We start from the raw sequence: 24,525 nt of genomic DNA on the forward strand, positions 1-24,525 counted from the left end.
AAAGCCCGGTGGTTGATCTACATAGACTTCCTCATTGATGTAGCCATTCAAGAAGGCACTCTTTACATCCATTTGGAAGAGTTTAAAACCACTCATACATGCAAAGGCCAACAGTAGCCTCACAACCTCCAATCTAGCAACAGAAGCAAAGGTTTCACCATAGTCTATGCCCTCTTCTTGATTGTAGCCTTTGGCAACTAGCCTTGCTTTGTTCCTTGTGATCACACCATTCTCATCTAGCTTGTTGCTGAAAACCCATTTCGAACCAATAATATTCATTTCATTAGTTTTAGGGACAAGAAACCATACCTCATTCCTTTCAAACTGATTTAGCTCTTCATGCATAGCTTCAACCCACTTCTCATCCTTGAGAGCTTCCTCAATTGACTTTGGTTCAATTTGAGAGACAAAAGCTGTGTGCCTGCAGAAGTTTGAGATGGAGCTACGTGTGGAGACACCTTCCTTTATCTGCCCTATGATGTTATCTACTGACAGATCTCTAGGAATCCTCCACTCTTTGGGCAGCTCACTCTGTTGCAGAATTTCAATCGGTTGTTTCTGCGAATCAACCGATTGTTTTTCTGCACAGATTTCCAGCTTCTCCAAACTGATGCTCTGTTCATCTTCCTCAGCACTGGTCTTTGGGATTTGACTGATTTTGCGATCTACCTCATCAAAGACAACATGAACTGATTCTTCTACAGTCATCAACCTCTTGTTGTAGACTCTATATGCATGACTTGTGAGTGAATAACAAATGAATATACCAAGGTCCGCTTTCTCATCAAACTTTCCCAAGCTTTCCTTTCCATTGTTGAGAACGAAACAGCTGCAACCAAAGACTTTGAGGTGACTGATGTTGGGCTTCCTTCCATTGAAAAGTTCATATGGAGTTTTCTTCAAAATGGGCCTTATAAGCACCCTATTCATCACATAAAAGAGGTGCTCACTGCATCTGCCCAAAAATACTTAGGAAGAGAAGATTCACTAAGCATTGTTCTTGCAAGCTCTTCAAGAGACCTGTTCTTCCTCTCTACAACTCCATTTTGTTGTGGTGTTCTTGGAGTAGAGAAATTGTGCAGAATTCCCAACTTCTCACAGAATTTGCCAAACTTCTCATTCTAAAATTCTCCTCCATGATCACTCCTTATAGAACCTATGTTGCTGCTCTTTGTGTTTTGTAGTCTTCTTGCTAGCTTTTTGAATGCAGCAAAGGCATCACTCTTTGATTCCAAGAACAAAGTCCAAATGTACCTAGAGAAATCATCAACAATAACAAGAGCATAATAATTTCCACCAAGACTCATAGTTCTAGAGGGTCTAAAGAGATCCATGTGAAGAAGTTCAAGAGGTCTCAAAGAAGAGACAACATTTTTGGTTTTAAAAGAACTTTTCACTTGTTTCCCTTTTTGGCATGTTTCACAAATGTGATTCCTCTCAAACTTGAGTTTTGGCAGCCCAATCATAAGATCCTTTGATATTAGCTTGTTCAAATGATTCATGTGAATATGAGCAATTCTTCTATGCTAAAGCCAAGATTCATCTTGCTTGGATAGAAGACATCCAATTGAACATGGTGAAGAGATATCTAGAAGATACACATTATTAACTCTCTTACCTACCAACATTACCTCTTTGGTGTTGGGTAGACAGATTTCACATGTGTTTGACTTGAACATCACTTGATATCCCTTGTCACAAAGTTGGCTAATGCTCAGCAGATTATGTTTTAGGCCTTCAACAAAGAGCACATCATGAATTACCAAGATGTTCTCATCTCCTATGGATCCTCTCCCAAGAATTCTTCCTTTGTTGTTGTCTCCATAGGTGACATGACCCTCTTGCTTAAAGGATATTCTCAGGAACTTTGATTTGTCCCCTGTCATATGCTTGGAGCATCCACTGTCCAAGTACCACAATTGCTTGCTCTCCTCCAAGATTTCCTACAAAAGAGATTTTCAAGTACAAAGATTTGGTCCCCTTATGAATGTGGGTCCATCTGGTTTATACTTATCAAATAAAGCTTTATTTCCCTTAGGAATCCACTTCATAAGCCCTTTAGGAACATCATGTTTTCTGATTTTACAGAACCTCACAGAATGGCCTCTTTTCATGCAATAGAAACATGTAACAATCGGTTGTTTCGATGGTCCAATCGATTGTTTTTCTGGCATTTTCGAAAATGATTTTGAAAATCTATCTTGTTTGTTTTGTGAATTAAAACCCAATCCAAATTTTCCAAAAACACAATTTTGAGATGCTAGCACACTCTCAAAGTTGGATTGGCCTTTAGAAATCTTATCCACTGTTTTAACAAGATAGTGGACCTTCTTTTCAAGATTTTCGCAATTTTCACAAACTAGAGAATCACACTTACAAGAGGAGTTTTTGTAAATGATTTCCAGATTTTCAAAATCCATTTTTGAATGTTCTAAATCCTCTTCCAGTGTCTTTACTCTGTTTTCTAGCCAGCTGTTCTTTTCTTTTAACCGATTGTTCAAGAGAGCCAATCGGTTGGCTTCTTCATGCGTTTCTTGAAAGGCTTGAAGCAATTGACCATAATTTTCAGAGTTTGAAGAGTTTGATGAACTTATACTACTTGAGCCATCCTCCTTTCTGGCCATGAAGCAAAGATTTAGGCTTTTCTTATTTTGCCTTCTTTTCCTTCTTGCTTGACTCTTTGTCATTACTTTCTTTGGTTCATGAGCAGCCTTGAGTGTCTCCCACATTTCCTTACCAGTTTTGCACTTTGATATCCTCAAAAATTCATTAGTATCTAGTGCAGAAGCTATAATGTTTTGAACAGACCGATCAAGCTGGGCCATCTTACATTCATCATTTGTCCATTTGGACAAAGGTTTTGCAATGAAAGAATTATCCTTTTTGAACTTTGGAATGTAAGGACCATTCTCAATTGAATCCCAAATTCTTTGATCAATAGATTCAATGAAGATTTTCATTATTGCTTCCCAAAACTTATAATTCAATCCACAGAATAAAGGTGGTTTGTAGATTGAAGCACCTTCCTCAAAAGATAGTTTTCCAACCATAGAAAAAAGATTTTTGATCAACTTGAATAACTTTCAAGAACCAAGCTCTGATGCCAATTGTTAGAATATATGGCCTTAAACGAGAGGGGGGGTGAATTGTTTAAGAAAGATTTTAGTAAACTTTTAGGCTTAGAATGAAAAATACTTCAAGAAAACCTTGATTAAGAATTCAGTTTTTCAAAACATAAAGCAAAAGCACAATACTGGAAAAACAATCGGTTGTTTTACCGAAACAATCGGTTGTTTATACCAGTTATTAATTGACAAAACTGAATTTAAAGAGATAGGGATAGAGAAATTGTACACAGTTATTTATACTGGTTCACTCCAAATCCAGAGCTACATCCAGTCTTCTCAGAAACCCTGAGGATATCCACTAAGCAATCACCACTTGATCACTTACACAACAACCAAAAGAATGACCTTGAACACCTCAAGAAACACACTCTCCTTGGCCAACACTAAGATTGTTGATCTTGAACACCTCAATAACACACAACCAATCTCAGCAAACACAGAAACGAAATTGTTCAACAGAGTACAAGGATTACACTTGTTACAGAAGATAATCTGAAATCAATACAAGCAGAATCCTATTCCAACACTTTGATCAAATAAAAAACTCTTAGCAATCTCAACACTTTGAAAAACTCTCTTGAAAAAATTTGTCAAAGATTCTTAATTGTCAAATATGTTTTTCTGAATTTATTCAAAGATGTAGTTTGTTATCAAATCTTAACAAACTCTTAAATTGCATTAAAAGATTGGTCAAAGCATTTAATACTGGAGTGTAAGCAGTTAAAACAATTAAAGCTCAGTCAACAAGAAAACAGTTTTTCTATTATGGTCTCAAAACAAACAATCGGTTGTTTCCTCGAATCAATCGGTTGTTTTGGTACTTAACAGTTCAATCATTCAAAACAGTTTTCAATCTTTTTCTCAAAACACCTAAGTATAAACAATCGGTTGTTTCGACAAAACAATCGGTTGTTTTAACTTAGTTTGAAAACATTTTACTTTCACAAAGATTGACAATGCTAATGCTTTAGATTTAATCACAGGGTGGATCACAACATATAAACTACCCCAGAACAAAGCTTAAACCAGCACAGCAACAACAAGCATAGCAAATGCTTCAACATCCTTCAAAGGATTTGGATTCTTCAAAACATGAACATCACAAGGTTCAACAGTTGTGTCATGAGTTGAAAGAAGAACCTTAATCTTCTAGAAGAAATTGTACATCCGCATATTTTCCTCGACTCCCTCTCCCCTTAATAAACTGTAAGCAGACTTGACTGAAAATATTGTTGTCTCGCTATCCTTCTAAACCCATATGTCCACAATCTCCAACTCGAGCCTCTTACTAGAAATCTCCTAAAAAAGCTGGCTTACCTGATCCTCCTCCCAAGCAAAAAAACCATTTCTCCAAATTAAATTCCACACCCAGATACCATTAACCCAATCTCCACAATCAAATAGATTCACCTTCTTAGAGACAGATAAAGAAAAGAGCCTCGGGAATCTACTTTCCAACCTCCCAAAAGAAAAGATCTTCAAACTTCCCTCCCCACTACTCAGACATCCAAACCTTCATCATATCTCTCAACCACAACGAAACTTTGCTATTGTTGACCCACTGTTCATTCAGATTTCTCCATCCTCCATACTCAAACTGAATGATCTCCGGCCACAACCCCCTATCCAAATTTAGGTGTCAAATCCATTTTCCCAATAAGGCCAAATTAAACAGCCTAACATTAACAATGCCAAGACCACCCGCTTCCCGAGACCTACAAACCTTATCCCAAGTAGTCCATGCAATCTTTCTCCCTTCAGACCCCCAACCCCACAAAAAAATTCCTCTACAGACTTACTATCTTCTTCAACACTATAGACGACAACTTGAATAGAGAGATAAAACAGAGGTATGGATGATAAAACAAACTTAATCAAGCAAATCCTCCCAGTCATCGATATGTATTTGCCCTTCCACCTACCTAACATTTATTCTGTTGATCATTTCATCCCAAAACTCATCCTCTTATGACATCCCCCTACAGGCATCGCCAAATACTTAAAGGGGGTTTTCATCACATCACAATTTAATATTGTCACAAAATGGAGAATCACGATCTGATCCACCCCAACCCTGCCAAATCTACTCTTGAGAAAATTCACCTCAAGACCAAATGCCAACTCAAAGCAGTTCAAAATAATCTTTATGTTAAACACACTTTTGATATTTGCTTTGCAAAGAAACAAGGTGTCATTAACATACTGAAGCATGTTTACCTTAACCGACTTTTTCCCGATCTCCAAGCTCTCAACCAAGTCTTTCTCAATCGCAATCCTAAACACCCCAGCTAGGCCTTCAACTTAGTCTCTTGGAATGACTTAATCATATTCACTATTTTTGTTGAAAATGATAGAGTTTAATTATAGAAAATTTATAAAATGTAGTTTGGATTGACCTTAGAAGTAGGATGTATTGAATATGTTTGTGTGATAATGTTTTTTTTTTATTAATTTTATTTAAATTAAATATCCTATTCATACGCACATTGAGCGAACTTTGTATTCTATTTAAGATTTAGTGAAAATGATTAAAGATTAATCATTTATATTAAATCTTGAATTGTCTGATTGAACAGTTTGTGAAAATTATTTTTCAAAATTTGTTAATATGTACATATTTTAAATCTAACTTTAAATTTGGTGAAATTTCGGTTGAAACCATTTTGTGTTATTCTCCAGGTGCATACTTGGTTTTGTCTTTGTTACCCCTTTCATTTTGTGTACTTTAGATACCAATGTGAAATGCTGCCAACATTTTATCAAATTTAAGATATAATAGACTTTGTAATTGTTAGCGAGTTATGGAAAATATTTTCTCAAATGGGTAGGGTGTCACATTCAATTACACAAGTGAGAATCACATATTGCACTATTAATGATCATGGAGTTTGTAACCTACATAGTTATGGACCAAAGTTAGATGAATGCATGTCATGAAGAGTATGAAAAGGGAGTTGATGATTTCTTGGAAATTTGCTTACAAAAACTAAAAACCCGTGAATGAGACATATTATTGTCCCTCTGTTTGTTGTGTAAATCAGATATGCCAAAATCTAAAGGAGATACATGAGCCTATTTATCTTTGGTATAATGAAAAGTTATACAATATGAACTTGGCACAGATAAATGTTAGACATTCCTACTATGTCAAGAAAAATAAATTATTTTGAAGAAGGGATGAACAATCATTTAGAGGACATAATATGTGATGGTGATGAAAATTTGTTTTGGAAGAAACATGTGTATGATTTTTTGAAGTTTGATTTGTAGCAACAATTGTATTCAAAACATAGTAACTTTACATGATTGTCAACAACTTTAAGATTGCACAATTTAAAAGCAAGGATTTTATGGTCTAATAAAAATTTCACTGAGTTGTTGGAGTTGTTGAAGGAGATGCTTCCAGAACATAAAATTTTACATAATCATAATTATGAAGCGAAGAAGATACTATGTTTGATGAGTTTGGAGTAAAAAAATATACATGTTTGTCCTAATGATTGTGTATTGTACAAATATGAGTTTGCTTTATTGAAGATGTGTCTAACATGTGGATTATCACAATTTAAAAAGAAACCTGATGGAAGTAAGGGTGAGGAAGAAATAAAGGGTCCCCTTCTTAAGGTGTTCTGGTACTTACCAATAATACATATGTTTAAATTATTGTTTACCATTAAGGAGGAAGCAAAAAACTTAACATGGCATGAAAATGGAAGAAAATGTGATAATCTTCTTCGACATTTAGTTGATTATGTACAATGGAAGAAGATTAATAAAATATTTTTAAAAATTATTACTAAGTTTCAGTAACTTAAGACTTGGACTTCCTACATATGGTATGCATACTTATAGAAACTTAAATAGTAAACATAGTTCATGGTGAGTTTTGTTGGTGATTTACAATATGAAGAGAGAATATGTTATATTGTTTATGATGATTTTAGGACATATACAAATAGGAATTGAAATTGATGTGTATCTCATACCCTCGATTGATGATTTGAAGATGTTTTAATAATTTGATAAAGAGATTAAATTTTCTTTGATGGTTGATGAGTGTCTAATTTCATTAATATTTCATATTAAAATATAGGCATTTATGAGGATTTATTGCTAATTTACATATAAAATAATCCCTAATTTATGAATTTATACCTTTTTACATTTTTTATGAGCTTTATTTGAATAAAAGCATTTTATTCCCAAATTTGGTGTTAATTGCAGATTTCTAGGGAGGATTGAAGATTTGGAATAAAGGAGAATAATTCGAGCTAAAAAGAGAAAGTTGGAGGGTCCCAAAATGGAAAAAGATGCATAGAAATATTGAGCCTTTTTTTATGTTTTATCACTTAGCCCATTAGCGCGACACATGAAACAACCTAACCTTAGAAAATTAGGATAAATAGGGGGCTAGAGGCTCAACCCTAGCGTGCCAGATTGAGAGTAAAACACCATAGAGTGAATTGTGACCCAATTGGAAGAATGGAAGGTGCTAGAAGTATGCGTGGCTAATTCTACCCTTTGGGATTGAGAGTAATATGCTCGAACTCTTATGTATTGAGGTGATATCTTATATTAAAATATTCAGTTCTTGATTGATTATTGGTATTGTTGTTTTACTTTTAATTTTTCCGTGACAAATTAAGAATCTTAAATCTGATTGAAAAGTTTTTTTCGGGTTCTGACATATATAACAATACTTAGCATATTTGAGTGCTAAGAATAGACATGAAATGTTAATTGCTATTAAACATTTGAGCTTCGTTCCAAGTTGTTCTTATAATTATGTGAGAGATCGATAGTTAGGGGACATTCTTAAGGATTTTATATTCGAGGAATAGATATAAATGATTTTTATACGGACATCAATTTCAATCAAAGAACTTAATATTGACATGCTAATCAAAATACATGAGAGTGAGAGAGATGAAACCTAATCCCGATTTTTCCAACTTGAAACAACCAATTCTTTGTTTGTTTTCTTATTGATCATCGTCAACACAACCACTTTCAACACACTTTTAATTGTTTCGTTCTATATTTAGCGATTATTTTATTTGATAATTCACTATTTCTTGTAGGATCGGTATCCATCCTTAGGGACAATTATTACTTCTAACAAATGTGTTGCACTTGGCCTGGAACGACTTGGCTCGACTTTGGCCCATACCGACTTGATTCGACTTCGGCCCGGACGACTCGGCTCGACGTGGACTTGAGTCGACTTTGCTCAACCTGGGCTCGGATTGTCTTGGCTCAACCTAGATCGGGTCAAGTCAAAATCCAACCCAAAATACAATTTGAATCCAAAAATGTATCCAATCTATATCTAATCCATATCCAATTAAATGGATTGGATTTTAAATCCAAAAATATGGATTTGGATTTGAGATAAATCCATTTAAATAGATTCAAACTAATATGGATTTGGATAATTATGGATTGGATTTTGTAATTTGGATAATACAATTTGTTTTTTTTCACTTGTTTTGTAATGTATTGAAACAAACATTATGAAAACTATTTTTTGTATTATTCTATACGTTTTAATACATCACTAAACAAAACTTTGCTTTTTTTAATGTATTAAAAATGATCATATCATGAAAACTAGTTTTAATAATTTTTCTGAAAAGAAAAGAAAATTAAAGATACATATTACTTTTAGTTTTTTTAATGTATTAAAAATGATTATATCATGGAAACTAGTTTCAATCAATTTTGTGAAAAGAAAAGAAAAATAAAGATAGATATTACTTTTAGTGGAGAAGAAGAAAAACAATTAAGGAAGGTTACTAGGAGGAGAAGAGAGGTACCTTGAGTACTTAAAAAAGTTCAAAAAAGTTGAGAGGTGTGAAGAGTAAACATTTCGTAGAATAGCAATTCCCCCATCAAGAAAAAGATAGGAAACAAACCCAACATGAACTTAAGAGGATGCTTACTTATACCAAAACCGAAGCACAAGACTAATAGAAGAAAAGAAAGACCCCACCAGACTCTTTCTTCTTGCACCTCCATAGCTTCTTCTGTCATCCAATACGGAAATTTACTTTTTTATCCTTCTTATGCCACTTCCAAATTATGTAATCCAGACACACATTTGAAAAAAGACTTTTGCATTACATAATCCGTAAGCTAAAAAGACTTTCAAATTACATAATCTGAAAACTAACCATGCATATGAAAAAAAGCTTTCGGATTATGTAATCCAGAAACTAACTACGAATTTAAAAAAAGACTTCCGGATTACGTAATCTAAAATATGAAATTTTATGGAGGTGAAAGAAGAATATATGTACCAAACCCAAGGCAGAATAGCAAGAACAAGTAACTAATTCTTACATCTTCACCCCTAAAAATAATGATATTTCAATAAGAATTTCAAAATGAACAGGGTGCATTGATTGAGGAATATTAGTGTGTTTGTTCAGTAAAAGGATCTTTCTACATGCATCATTTGGTGATGCTTTTGATTCCATTTTGAGGTGGAAAGATAAAGATAAAAAGTTAATTATTATTATTATTATTAGTAGTATAATAAAAGAAGAAGGAATGTGAAAATTTTCAATTGGGAAAGTTTGGATTAGGTTGTGGAAACAAAGTTGGTGATGAGATGACATTTCTTCTGTAGCTATAGCCGCCCCCACAAAACGTTGTGCTATTATTGAAAACAATTTTTAATTAATATATTGTTGGATGATAATGATGGAAAGATTGACCAAATGGGCCAAAAGAAACCAACCACACACTAGTTTTACTGAGTACAACCAAGAATAGTTTAATTCTTCTAGTTACTGGCTATTTCTTCTAAATTCATCACGATATAAAAGCAGAAATTTTGGTTACTACAACCTCTGAAAATATTATGTTGAGATAACTTTTCACGACAGTGGAGAAAATAAATAAAAAAATCAGAGTTAAATAACTTTTGTTTTGTTAAAATATGACTTATATTTTTTTTTTCAAATTAACTACATGATAAATTAAAAGTTTTAATTCAAGTTTTTTGAGTTATCTCTATCATTTGATTGTTCATGTATTTATTAAATTGAAATACATGTCAAACTTGATTTTGAAGGTGATGAGAAATGATATCGTAAGTGTTTTCTGTTAGTTATATTCACATGATACATTATTATATTTGCTGATAAAAAAAATATACATTATTATATTGAAAAATATATTAGTTATATTATTATACGAGATAAATTCAGAACAAAAGATAATCTAAAATGATGATAAAACAAAAGATATGTTACAGTAAGCAAAAGCTATTATTATCAACAAAAACAAATATATATAAATGAATGGAGTATTTAGAATATTCCAACTGGTATACAAATATCTCGAATATTTACCAAAAAATAACTATTATTACATATCCTCCTTCCCTAACTTTATCTTAAACTCATTTGCAACAACCTAAATAGTTATGAAAACAATACAATCCTAAAAACTAAACATAAAAGCGTATTCAAACAGCATAGCATATAACAAATTCATGACCAATAATATGCTGTGATGACAGCAATCTGAGATAACAATTTTTTTTTATCAGCTGAAATCTGATAACAATCAGTGACCAAAACTTATTTATACCAAAATATAAAGTCAAATTAACCTTGATACCTTAGCTGTTAGAAAAGTTAAAAGAGAAAATGTTCTAAGAATTATACAAGCTAGTTTTTGTTCATAAAAAATATTATTTTATTCGTTTTTATTTTCTTCTATAACTTATGAAGTAAATTATCTAGACATAACCTAACTTCAAACGCCTAGAAAAAGAAAAAGTGAAAGCAGAAAGCAGAAATCAGAACATGGAATAAGCAATAAACAATTGCAAGCTGGTTAATAAAAACCCATTACATTATGGTTATTATTTTGTCTAGAAACTTAGTTGAAGCGACCATTTGGCCATAAAACAAGAACAATTTCTTAAGCATCAGAAACCCATATCTACAACTTAATTACACAACAATACCACCATGCACCACTACCTAAGCGTATGAAGAGACCCTTTTGGTTGTTTTCCACACGCTCATCCAAAATGGAAATTAAAATGAAGATTCCCAACACATGAAACCACAAACTTGAACTCTTGAATCAACCATCTAAAGAGACCACCATCACACTTTCCTTCCACCAGAACTAGTTGGTCTGCGCCTTCAGCTTTTTCTTCTTCAGGTACCAACCAGTTGGCTCCGTGGTCATGTTGTTGTTCATGCATATTCATGCTGCAATTCGACGATGTGTCAAACACTGATGTGGGGACTGAACCCCAGAGGAAACAATGATTTGGGTGGCAGAAGAAGTAGGGTTGTTGGAAGAGGGTGAAGGTGCAGAGAATGAAGCGGATGCTTGTATTGGAAACCTTCCTGAGTCACCAGGAAGTCTCATGTATGAGTAAGAAGGGGACTCACAAATCCATGATCCTATAGGCCCTTCTTTCCCACTCTTGTATTGCATTATGGCCTTGTAAACCAAAGGAATCAGACCCTCCATTTTCTATGTGTGCTGATGAGTTTGAGAGAAGACAGAGAGAAAGTAAAGGGTTTTTGGGTTTTGATTTGCCCTTTTGGGGTGTGTCAAATGTGGTGAATGTGACGAGTGGAGAACATGATGAATTCCTAGGGTATAAAAAAGGGTTGGAGAAAGATGATGACGTTGAGAAAGTAGTTTTGGATGAGAGTCCAATTCTTCACGCAAAGCCAGGAAAATTTCAACACAAACTCACACGTATGACCTTGAAAGCTACGTGTGAACCAACACCTGCATATGGCACACAAGTTTAGCAAAAACTTTCTTTTATTACTTTTATATAGCTGGTTTTGTAGCTTTTTGTTTGATGGATTTGAGCTTTCGGAACAAGATTGGATGGTTTGAGTTTGATGGGGTTTGAAGTTTGTTTGTTTTTTTATTAATTCCCTCCAAAACTATTGACGGAGCACTGGTTTCTTCATTGTTTGGTTTCTTATTTTATAATATTATCCATACTCTCTTCGTTGTTTAGATGTTGTTTTAAAGTAAGGTGCTTAGTAAATTAATAATTTGTTCATTCAACCCACTTGTACCTGTGTCTGATGTTTGAACTTGACATAAGATCTTTACTATTTATCATGTTTTGCATATGAAAATTGATTAATGGATATGTCACAAAATTAGAATGTAGGTGCACGAAAAATAAGATGAAATCAGTTATAATAAATACTAAATGAATATTATAGGCAAAGTGAAGTAACAGGTGAATGCACATCTGAATCTATACATGCATATGCTGCCCTTACCTAACTTATGCCATTTTGTATGAAATCATTTGGTTTTTACCTTCGTATCATCCACTTTTTTAATTTATTTATTCTTCCTTATTTTGATAAAGATGTTCTTTTCCTTCGTACGATATAGAGAACAAGAAAAAAGAATAGAGAGAAAACAAAATCCTTGGTAATTAAAATACTGCACGTTTGGTTTCGTGAATTCGTGATACATTCAAGTTGAAAATACTTTTGAATAATTTAATTTTTCATATTCAAAACATGTAATCCACGACTATAGCACAATCAAACACGTACAAAATGAAATTTACATTCTTTTTGTTCATGTATTTAAATACCATAGGTATACTTTTACATGTTCTGAGAAGATTAATTTCTAATAGATTAAGTTATACAAAACTTCCGTTAGGTTTTGGGGCTTTATAGTGTAAATAAAGTCCACTAGGCTTAGCATCTCACTTTATTAAGTATTATCTTATAGTTTCAAACATGAATAAAGTCAACTAGTAGTAGATAATTGGATTCCTTAACATGTTGATAAGAGTTTGATTCTATGAACATATATATATGGGGGGAAAAACTTTGTTGAAAGAGGTAAAATCTCTTTTGATAATCTATATATTTAGTTTTTTAACTTTCGATTGTGTGCATACCTGGTTTTTAAAAAATCTTATAACTCCAAAGTAAAGTATATCTTATGTCTCGTCCCATGTCACGAGAGTAGTAAAAACAATTCCCGCTATAAGGTTGATTGGACGCAGCTACCCATGAAGTTAATTACACACTCACATCATCCTACGTTACAGCAGCCGTGGAGGCTACATGACAAACTCAAAACAAAAATGAAGCAAAGATAAAGAGAATATTAGTCTCACAAAGATTACATTAAAAAAAAAAATACTCATAGTGATGAAGACTTGGCGGTATCGAAACGATAACGTCAATGTTTCGAACTAACATCATTGGAACACTTGGATTACGTTGGATAAGGTCAACAAATACCAACATTACCAAGGGGAGCTGATGACGGAAAGGGTGGGAAACAGAGGTCATGCTAATAGGGGGGTCAGGGAAGTGGAAACGATTTCTCTTTGTTCTTTTTCTCCAACTTTCCGCATGGACTTGGTGAAAAGGATATGATTAAGGTTTTCCAAAAATGGGCAAGGGTGAAGGACGTTTTTATCTCAAGAAGATTAAACAAATGGGGGAAGAGGTTTGGTTTCGTGAGGTTTTTCGTTGTTAGAGATGAAAGGAGCCTGGAGAGAGATCTGGACCAGATTTACATTGGAAGTAGGAAACTGTACGTGAACATTCCGAAATATAGAAGATATCAGTATGGTCCAAAAAAAGAGGAGAGGAGGGCGTCGTGGGAACTGCCAAGAGAACGTCAAGTGATAGCAAGGAAGAGCGATACGAAGGAAGATGAGATCGTTAGGAAACATGGAGGCAAGGAGATCTGGGTGGAGAAGAGTGGAAAGAGGACCTATGCTGAAGCTGTTTCAGGTGAATACCAGGATGGATGGAAGGGCGTGGCTTTTAAAACACAACACCTTTCTCTACCCTGGATGAAAAGAAGTGTAGTAGGGACCCTTGACGATGGAATGGATTTTGGCATGTTGGGAGAGGAGATTAGAGATGTGGTGTGGCTCTGTGATGGTTCGAAGAGCCCAGGGCCAGATGGTTTTAACATGAACTTTATCAAGAAAAGCTGGGGGGTTCTAAAAGATGATATAGTGGCAGCGGCGGCCTTTTTTCATGAAAATGGGCACATTCCAAAAGGTTGTAATGCCTCCTTCGTAGCTCTTATACCCAAGGTAAAAGATCCGGTTATGCTTGAGCAATACAGACCTATCTCCCTAGTAGGTGCAGTTTACAAGATTATTTCAAAAGTTTTGGCGTGAAGGATGAAGAAAGTCATCGGCTCTGTCATTGATGAATGCCAATCGGCTTTCTTAAAGAATAGAGGGATTCTGGACAGTGTGCTCTTGGCCAACGAGGTGGTAGAGGATCTGAGGAGGGGTGGAAAGAGTGGTTTGTGTTTTAAGGTGGATTTTGAAAAGGCCTACAACTCAGTCAGATGGGAGTTCCTATATGAAATGTTAAATAGGATGGGGTTCGATAACAGATGGGTCAGGTGGATCAAAGGCTGCCTGGAAAGCGCAACGGTGTCTGTGCTTGTCAATGGTAGCCCTACCGAGGAATTCAAACCGTCGAGAGGGTTAAGGCAGGGTGATCCTCTCGCTCCTCTGTTGTTTATAGTGGTTGCGGAAGGGCTGGCTGGGCTGGTAAGGCAAGGTGTGAAGGCAAATCTCCTATCTGGGATAAAAGTAGGAAGAAAAGAGGTAGAAATTATCATTCTTCAGTACGCAGATGACACTCTTTTTCTATGCCAGGACTCCTTCAGTAATGTTATCACCTTGAAGTCTATTCTTAGGGGGATTGAGCTAGCCTCAGGGTAGAAGATTAACTTCCATAAGTCAAAACTAGTAGGCATAAATGTCTTGGAAAGCAATTTGGACTGCTATGCAAAGACTCTGAACTGTGGCCAGATGGTTGTACCTTTCAACTATCTAGGCTTAGAGTGGGGGGTAATCCGAGGAAGAAAAAATTCTGGGAACTAGTCCTAAACAAACTAAAGTCAAGACTTAGTGTGTGGAAAGGGAGGTTTCTCTCAATGGTAGACAGACTGTGCTTAATCAAATCTGTGTTATTTGTTACACCGCTCTACTACCTGTCTCTTTTCAAAGCACTGGAGGTGGTCTGTAAAAGTATCATTAGCATTCAAACGAGGTTCCTATGGGAGTGGGGAAAGGAGAAGATGTCTATATCTTGGGTTAGCTGGAGAGACTTGTGCAGAACAAAAGAGGAAGGTGGACTGGGAATCAGAGACATTCGGAAGTTTAATTATGCTCTTATGGCAAAGTGGATGTGGTGGTATAGGTGGAAGGAAGTGATTGAATCGAAGTATGGTCTGGGTATTAATAGTGATTCTGTGCCTATTAAATTATCAGTCATGGTGGTGGAGGGATTTGACGAGCATATATAGGGAGGGAGGAGGAGACGAGTGGTTCCAAGATGAAGTTGGATGGAGAATAGGGAGTGGAGATAAAATTCGTTTCTGGGAGGATGTGTGGGTAGGAAATTCAAAGCTAAAAACTTTGTTCCCAAGACTGTACTCCCTGTCGTTAAACCAAGGCCACAAGTTGGAAGAAGTGGGAGAATGGGAAGGATCGATATGGAGGTGGTCCTTAAAATGGAGGAGAGGTAGATTTGAGTGGGAAACCTCTTCAGAAGCTGAGCTGGAAGGCCTCATATCCAGGGTCAAAGTAAGGAAGGATGAAAAGGATGCTCTCGAATGGAGATGTGAGGCTAACGGGTGCTTCATAGTGAGCTCCGCGTATGAGTGCTTAGTCAGGGCGACTAGGGGCCCTCAAATTAATGTCTTCAAACACCTCTAGAAGAAGAAGACGTTCCCCAATGTTATATTCATATCCTGGAGGGTGTTGCTGAACAAAATTCCAACTAGGATGTGCTTGAGAAGGAGAGGGATTTCACTAGACACATATGTATGTGCTCTTTGTGAACTTAAGGAAGAGTCCTGCCAACATCTCTTCCTGGAGTGTAAGGTTGCTAGTCGTGTATGGGATTTATGCCTTAGATGGATTGGAATTCTCTACGTCCAACATAACGATGTTAAGAATCATTTTGAAAGTTTTATATTGACCCAGGGCAGTAATAAACAAAATCAGATCTGGAAAGGGGTTTGGGCTACCATTATACGGAGTTTGTGGAATCATAGGAATTCAGTAGCTTTTAATCAAGGTGTTGTGGATGAGGAAGAAGTCCTTCAACCGGCCCAGCTAAAGTCATGGTTATGGTTAAAACATAAAGGGAATAAGTTTACCTACTCTTTTTCTTATTGGGTGTTGAACCTAATGATTTGTATTAGTAGTTATAAGTAGTATCTGTGCTGTAGTGGAAGGGTTAAAGTTTGCTGGTTGGTGGCGGAATAGAGAAAGGAAGGGGGTTAGTTTTTTAATGGTGAACTTATATGTTGTACAGAGGATGGCTGTGGAGTTGGGTGGATGTATGAGTGGTGGAATTTGGAGCAGAGATCTTGTTGGCAGAATGAGTTGAGGTCCGAGGAAGGTGTTGTTTCGAGCTGAGACCGGTTAGATAAAATCTTGTTCTCCTGTTCTCTGTTTGAATTAGCTTTAGGCATTTGTAGGTGCAAGTATATTCAGGTCACGGGTGTGAATATGTTGGAGTTGTATGGAAGCACCTCAGGCACTGCAGAAGCTAGTTTTCAAAAGAAAGGAATTAAAGTCCTCTCATGGCTTGGATGGAATGGCGTGCCCATTGGAAGAAAGGCTGGTGGTGGGATTCCAATGTTGGCTGCAGTTCGTCAATGGAATAACCAATATGAGTCTGCGGTTGACTCTGATGAAGGTGTCTTTGGTAGATGATGGGAGTGAGAGTTCAAGGGGTACCCCTAATCTGCTTGGGGTGCAGTTGAAGGAAGTGATCTGGGTGGCTGTGGAGCCGTGGGGCTGATCCCGGGATGGTAAGGATTTTCTATGCTGGAGACACCTTGCATGGTTGAGAGTAAGTACTGGTAATTCCTTAGGTCTGTGCTGAACCACAATGGATATAGTGCTGTCAGTGGAGAGTGGTGTTCATGGTTCAGTAAACTTTTCAAATGGCAATATCATCTTGGTTGTTTAGACAAGGATCGTGGTGCGAATGCTGTGAAAAGGTAAAAGGTGCAAGTGCAGGTCATGGACAGAAGTGGAGTGAAGGTGTTGAAGCAATAAGCAGGGGTAAAGAAGGAAGGCTGCTTGTGGCTAAATTTTAGGTTTGAATATAGTGATGCAGGAAAGAAGTTGGGTACGTATGTGGGTGCTACAGCCTTAACACATTTTTCTGGGGGTTTGATCACGTTTGCTGCACCTTTCGAGATGTATTTGGTTCTGTTTAAATGTGTGAGCTGGTGGGTTAAATACCCACTATGTGTAATGTTGGCTACTTGTCTGTTGGGTGTGCCTCTGTTCATATCCTACGGAGAAGTATCTTTATTTAATGTATACGGGTTGGATACCCCTGAAGTATCCCATTAATTTAATTTATTTTATTGCTGATAAAAAAAACGCCAATGTTTCGACTTCAAGTTTGAGAAATGGTATCGTTAGGATTAATTACCGCATTCGAAGTATTGACCGTTTTAGATGTCGGTATTCCGTCACGATTTTCTCCTTAAAAAACGTCTTGATGAATTGGAAGAAGACGAAATATATAAACTATAATTGACCTCAACTTGAATAATGTTACTTTATATTGGCGGTACAAAACAATATACAAAATTCAATTGTAAAAAAAATGGATAAAATGCACCACTAGATCAGTTTACCACTATTAGAATATTTTAATCAATGGCATTATTATACGAGTGTAACTAACATACTATTATACTAGTCTAACGTGATACTATTAGATAGGCAATATAGTAAATAAGTATAATGGTTTGTCTAGTAGATGGATTTAATTATTACTTTAATAAATATGTTGTTTTTTTATTTCTTCAAATAATATATTTAGAGTAATTTTTACATCTCAATACTTTAATACCAAATCATAGAAGAACTTTTTAATGTGTTTAGTTATTTTATAGTACATTTGATGATTAACTAATGTATGACTTTTCACACTAAATAGATACGTATTCTTGTATAATATTTAGCTATCATATAATTTCATTTATCCTTTTGTGAGTGTGATATAATGTGTCTAAGTAGTAGATAAATCCACACCAAATTATAAATTTGATTTCAAACAAATTTGTAGTGTTTCATTCAAATATCTCAACACTCATTTCAAAGTCTCCTAATGAGTTCATCCACGATTCACCATAAATTTGCTAATAATACTAATAACAATGTTTGTAGTATGTGTGGGGAGGGTGAGGAAACCATGTCTCATCTATTCTATATGTGTAGAATTGCCTACCTTGTATGGTCTAAGTGCTACGAGTAGGTGGGACATGCATCTGTTGTACATCAAGAGCCGAAGATGCTTTTCTCACAATTTAGGTTGATTGAGGTAAGTGTAGCTGTTAATCGGATTTGGTTGTGTGTGGATAGCAGTTATAGGAGAATAGTGGAAGCATAGAAATAAGAAGATCCTTAGAAACAAACGCGTAAACCACTTGGAGATTTTCTCGATGGCGCAGTTGAAAGTTTGGTCATGGGTGACATCGAAGATACGCCTAGCATGTTTTTCTTACTCATATTGGTGTCTTGAACCTTTGGTTTGCATGAGGTCCATCAAAAAATATAAAAGTTAGTGGAAAGGCAGGAATAATAGTTTTGCTCAAGGGTAGAGCATGTTACCGGTTTGTTTTGTCTACTCCTTCTATATAAGGGTTGAGGTATCCCTGAAATATCTTTATTATTTATTTATTTTTTGCCGATAAAAAAAACTACAAATAATTTATTTTTTTATTAACAAAGAATAAAATTGGAACATTTGAGGGATGATTCCCTTGTAAAAAAAATGTTTAGACTATGGGACATAACCTTCACAACCTTCTATTACAATAGTACCTATAATTCATGTTGCTTTCGTCTATACCAAAATCAAAATATTTGCATACAAGCGTAAACTTTTACCAAGGGTCAAACAATCACAAAGTAATGTGCTAATAATGCCCATAGAAATAGTAGGATATATTCATATGTAAAATCCTAGTCTTCCCATTCACCACCATCATTATGATTTTCACCATCGTCAAAATCTACTACAAAGCATTTCTTACCGTTCCAATGCCACCTTTTCTACCTAGTTATTTACCTCTTTCCTATGCTTCCTCTGTGCATAAAAAAACCAACTAAGAATATCTAACCTTTCTTGGACTAATGTTAACCAATATTATCTTTCAAAAATAGATCCAACAACCAAATTTAATTTTATGAACAAAGTATTTCAGAATAAGTTTCAACACTCTACCTACTGGATACAATTCCTCACCACTGTTTTCATAATGAAATGAACTTTTTGAATCTTACTAGTTATCCACCCCCAATTTTTGAATTGGGTCATTGTGAAGACCTCAACATGATCTGCAACTCCATTTTCAAAAATGATTTTATTTCTATGGTACCATAAAACCTATATAAAGGTCATTCATACACCTTTTCATACCCTATTTTGTGAGCTAGTCAGGCCAATCAAATAGAATTGTTTAAAGTAAGTTTTTTCCTTGTGATGCATGACATACTTACTCCCATCCAATTATTACATATATTCCAAATTCCCTAAGCCTATATGGTTTTGGTTGGTGACTTCCTCTTCATACCACACATTGGACACATAGTATTTTCTACAGTTATTCCCTTCCTAGCTAGATTCATTCTCGTCACTATCAAAACCCTCAAGCAAATAAATGTGTTCAAAGGAGTGATTTCTATAAATCCTAAAATATGATCTACTACTTGGTGTTCCCTACTTTATTATTAGCATATGAAATATTTTTTATCTTCTTCTTTAGAATTAGAAGCTTGTATAATAAAAAGGTTTTTGTAACTCGTCCTTCGTCTGATCCCTTTATATATTCCTCTTAAGTATTTTCCATGCAAAACCAAGATCTTTCTATTCAAAATCATAAATTAATTTTTCTGTGAGGCTTTTAATTTGAACTTTATAATGGTTAGCTATAAGGATATCATTTATATATAACACCAAGAATAACACAGACATTTCTTCTCATTAGAATGTAGATCATAACTACACCTAAGAAATAATGTCCTTCTTAAAAAATTATTGTATTTCTTATACCACTACCACAAACTTTATTTCAAGTTATACAATGATTTTTTAAGAGATATTTTTTTTTTTTTTATTTTCAACCCTCATTATTTTGACATTCAATTATTCTAAGTTCATATGATACTTAATAGTATTTTAAATAAAAATCTTAATGAAATAATGTTTTACTACAATTTTTTAATATCGTTATAATCAATCTCGTCCACATATGTAGAACTTTATGTCACTAGTCTCGCCTTGAATCTTTCTTTTTCCACACCTAGTATTCCTTCCCTTTTTTTCTTGAATTCTCACTTATGCCCAACCACCTTTTTTTTATTTTTAAGTAGATCTACAAGTGTCCACATGTGATTCTTCTTCAAAGGTTCAAGTTCTTCCTCCATGGCCTACTACCATTGTTGATTTTCTACACTCTTATGTGTCTCCCTGAAGTTTCTTGATTTTAAATCATCTATCTCTCTTGCTACACCCAAAGTATAACAAATAAGATCAATACCTAAACATTTGTGTAGATTTAATCAATTTCCTCTCTCTATCACGTGTAAGCTAATAATCAGAGTATAAGTTGACATGTTCTAGTTTTCTAGTGAGACGTTGATGGTTGACACTCATCATCTAATGCATCATCAAACCCTTCTAGACAAACTAAATTGAAGATAGAAGATTCCACCTCAAGCTAATAAGCTAATTTTTCTCAATGTTCTTTTCCATATTTTTATATATCATTGTCATTTGCGTCCCATCTAATATGACATTCCTACTTATGAAGCAACTTGATATATAAACTACATTTCGTATGACTAAAAGCAAATCTAAATATGAAAGTCTTTCTAATCATACCCTTTGATAATAACAAATAATACAATATTTTGTTTTGTTTAAAAGTTTACCTAATATGAAACAAGTATAAAAAGCCATTAATGAATGAGAAAACCAAACTAGTTTAAATAAGATGCAAAATACTTCATAAAAGCACCATATCAAGTCTAAACTATGTTGCATATAAGAGTACTAGAGGAAGTCTAAGTAAGGCACAAAACACTACACAACAACAAAAGAAGTCTAAACAAGATTCAAGACACTATGTAAGAGCACCAAATGAATTCTACACTACAAGAAAATAGTAATTTAGTCACCGAATTTAGCGACCGAAAATGAGTAGTCGCAATTTGCGACCGAATAGCCACCAAATACTCTTAGTCTCAAATTTGTGACCGAAATAGCGACTGAATGAATTGATAATGTTGTTAGTTAGTTTAGCGACCGAATCAGCAACTGAACATGAGAGTGACAAAACAATCAGTCGCTAAAGTGGTGGTTGTTTTCAATAAATTGGGAAAAATATATCTGCGACCAAAAATGTTTATTTTTTAGCCACCGAATACCCTTAGTCTCAAATCTCTGACCGAAATAGCGACTGAATGAATTGATAATGTTGTTAGTTAGTTTAGTGACCAAATCAGCGACTAAACGTGAGAGTAACAAAACAATCGGTTGCTAAAGTGGTGGTTGTTTTCAATAAACTGGAAAAAATATATCTGCTACCAAAAATGTTTATTTTTTAGCCACCAATTTTCTTTCGGTCACTAAATGTAACTGTTTATTTTTGTCACTGAATCAACCACGGAATATGTTTATTTTTTAGCCACCGATTTTTTATTTTTTGTCGCTAAATATAATTGTTTATTTCTGTCACCGAATCAGCCACTGAATATGTTTAGTTTTTAGGCACCAATTTTCTTTCGGTCGCAAAATGTAATTGTTTATTTTTGCCACTGAATCAGCCACCGAATATGTTTATTTTATAGCCACCGATTTTCTTTCGATCGCTAAATGTAATTGTTTATTTTACTAATACTAATAATAATAATAATAATAATAATTTCATGTTTCTTATTGCCCGAATTCAATCTACATACAGTGAGAAAAAAAATTATTTTATCATTGGCATTATTAATTTAGATTTAATTTGAGAAAAGGGGGTAGCAATTTATAAAACTCTGTTCCCTAACATAGAATCGAAAGCGTTGATGAATCCCTTTCTGGTTGTGGCACAACTTTTTTGCTTCATTTTTCTTTTAAATAAAATTTAAAGAACACACCAAATTTATGCTTCTATTATCCTTCCTTTGTTCGGTACTCACCTCCCTGTATCTTCAAATTGATGCTTTTCAATTTATTCTTATTTTTCGCTGTAAGTTGTTTGCTCCCTCCCGCTTCTCTTATTTTGGAATCCTTCATTTTTCCCCTTTTTCTCAGCTTTCAACTTCGTGAGCTTGAAATCGCGGAGGCAGAGAAGACTAAGGGTTTGTGGTTAGTGGCGACACAGAGGAGTAGGCAACGTGGAAAGAGTCCTTGCTTATCTCACACAGGTACTGCAAATTTTTTATTATGAAAAAAAAAGGAATATAGAGTGAACTACATCTAGTAAGTTAATTTGTTATTCGACTTACGAGAATAATTGCATTTTCCCATCCCTGTATTTGTAGTTCTTTTTTTATTTGACAAGTTTTGAGTAATGAAATTTATGTATGGTTTGAAGTGATGAAACATTATAGACAAGTTAAGGATTATAAATTGAAAATAATTTAAGAATGGGACCTAGATCACGAATAGTGGCTCGAACGATGTAGCCACACTCCATGATTCTCATAACAAGCCATAAATCGATGAAATCATAAGCTTCGGTGACATAAGATCAGTTTATTGAGTGACCCAACAAAGGTACTTGGAAATTTGTATTTTTTACTTTATGTATTAAGTGTTATGTTTTCTCTCTCACACAAAATGTTTGTTGAACCAAGTGGTGTTCAAGCTTTGAAGAATCCAAACCCTTTGAAGGATGTTGAAGGCTAGGTTGTGCTTGTTATTGTTGAGCTGTCTTAGATAGGATATGGGATAGATTGAGTATTGTAATCCACTCATTGATTGAATCCAAAGCATAGGCATTCTCAATCTTTTTAAAAGAAAAGTGTTTTTCAAACTAAGTGAAAAACAACCGATTGTTTTGTCGAAACAACCGATTGTTTTATACTTATAAGTTTTTATAAAAGGTTGAAAATTGTTTTTCAAATGGTTGAGCTGTTAAAACAAAAACAACCAATTGATTTGAGGAAACAACCGATTGTTTGTTTTGGTACCATAACAGAAAAATGGTTTGTGCTTTGACTGAGCATTAAATGATTCTAACTGTTTACACTCCAGTTTTTAATGCTTTGATCAATCTTTAAAGGCAATTAATAGTTTATTAAGATTTGATAACAAACATCAACTTTGATATAAAATAGTAAAACATATTTGGGTTTTACAAGAACACAAATTTTGAGTTTTTGAAAAGTTGAGATTGCTTAGAAATTGAGATTGATCAAAGAGTGTGAGCTAGGATTTTCTCTTGTATTGATTTCAGATTTTCTTCTGTAACAAGTGTAATCCTTGTATCTGTTGAAAGAAACCTTTGTGTGTTTGCTGAGAAGTGTTGTGTGTTCTTAAGGGGATCAAGATCAGCATTCTTAGTGTTGGTGTGTTGACCAAGAGAAGTGTGTGTCTTGAGGGGATCAAGGTCACTTCTTTGGTTGTGGTGTAAGTGATCTAGGTTTGATTGCTTAGTGGAATTCCTCAGTAATTCATGCATCTTCTTCTTCTTCTTCTTCTTAATTAACATTGTAGAAGAAAACACACAGACGACACAAATAAGGGAACAAATCGATGACATGGTTGTAAGTTGAAATTCACTTTACTTTTAAAATTTAATAAAAGATAAAATAAAATCATTCCCCAATTTTTCTCTAATGCTTTCCCGAATTAAAACCTTAATTGTCGCTTCTTCTTCCTCTTACACTGCCCAATCAACTTCCGTCGCCGCCTGCGCCAGATTACTCGATTGGAATACTTGGAAACTGATGTACTTCTCCATAATCTCTTCCACTGAAGCTTGTGCGAGGTTCTCATAGGAGATTATCAGATCTAGAGAATTTGTGCACATCTTTAACTCGTACTCCAAATGCTTGGCTTCTGTCAGTCGGCATGGTTCTAGAAATCGACGAAGATGTGGGTAGGATTATTTAAGAAAGTGCGGAAATCAGTTTCAGATACTTGCTTCTTGCTTCCAGTTTTGTGAAACAATATAAAACATAAAACAAACTAAAATTCATACATGAAACTTCACCTCTGTGATGGAGAAATGATATGAAACTAAAAAGTCTTCACACTGAAGATCTATTTATAGTGAAAAATTGTCTCCAAAGCTCAAATTTCAATAGGCACATGTTTTCATCTCTCTATTCATTGTTTACATAATGAAAAAG

General features: G+C 34.7%; 1 protein-coding gene and 1 long non-coding RNA gene across 2 annotated transcripts; both read left to right on the forward strand.

Annotated features, from left to right (window-relative positions):
* Nucleotides 1-14,304: 14,304 nt before the first annotated feature.
* On the forward strand, nt 14,305-14,859 carry LOC137824616 (secreted RxLR effector protein 78-like). The gene has a single exon (XM_068630283.1). The coding sequence runs from the start codon at nt 14,305-14,307 to the stop codon at nt 14,857-14,859; it is 555 nt and encodes a 184-aa protein (XP_068486384.1).
* A 7,374-nt stretch (nt 14,860-22,233) lies between these two features.
* LOC137826121 (uncharacterized) lies at nt 22,234-23,839 on the forward strand. Its single transcript, XR_011083413.1, has 2 exons — nt 22,234-22,357; nt 22,481-23,839. It is a non-coding gene; the product is annotated as an uncharacterized lncRNA (long non-coding RNA).
* The last annotated feature ends 686 nt before the right edge of the window (nt 23,840-24,525 follow it).

This window comes from Phaseolus vulgaris, chromosome 8 (genome assembly GCF_000499845.2).
Source record: "Phaseolus vulgaris cultivar G19833 chromosome 8, P. vulgaris v2.0, whole genome shotgun sequence".
Classification (NCBI taxonomy): domain Eukaryota; kingdom Viridiplantae; phylum Streptophyta; class Magnoliopsida; order Fabales; family Fabaceae; genus Phaseolus; species Phaseolus vulgaris.

What these genes read in the sequence shown, in the direction of transcription:
- LOC137824616 (XM_068630283.1), top strand. Translation starts at nt 14,305, where the DNA reads ATGAAGAAAGTCATCGGCTCTGTCATTGATGAATGCCAATCGGCTTTC.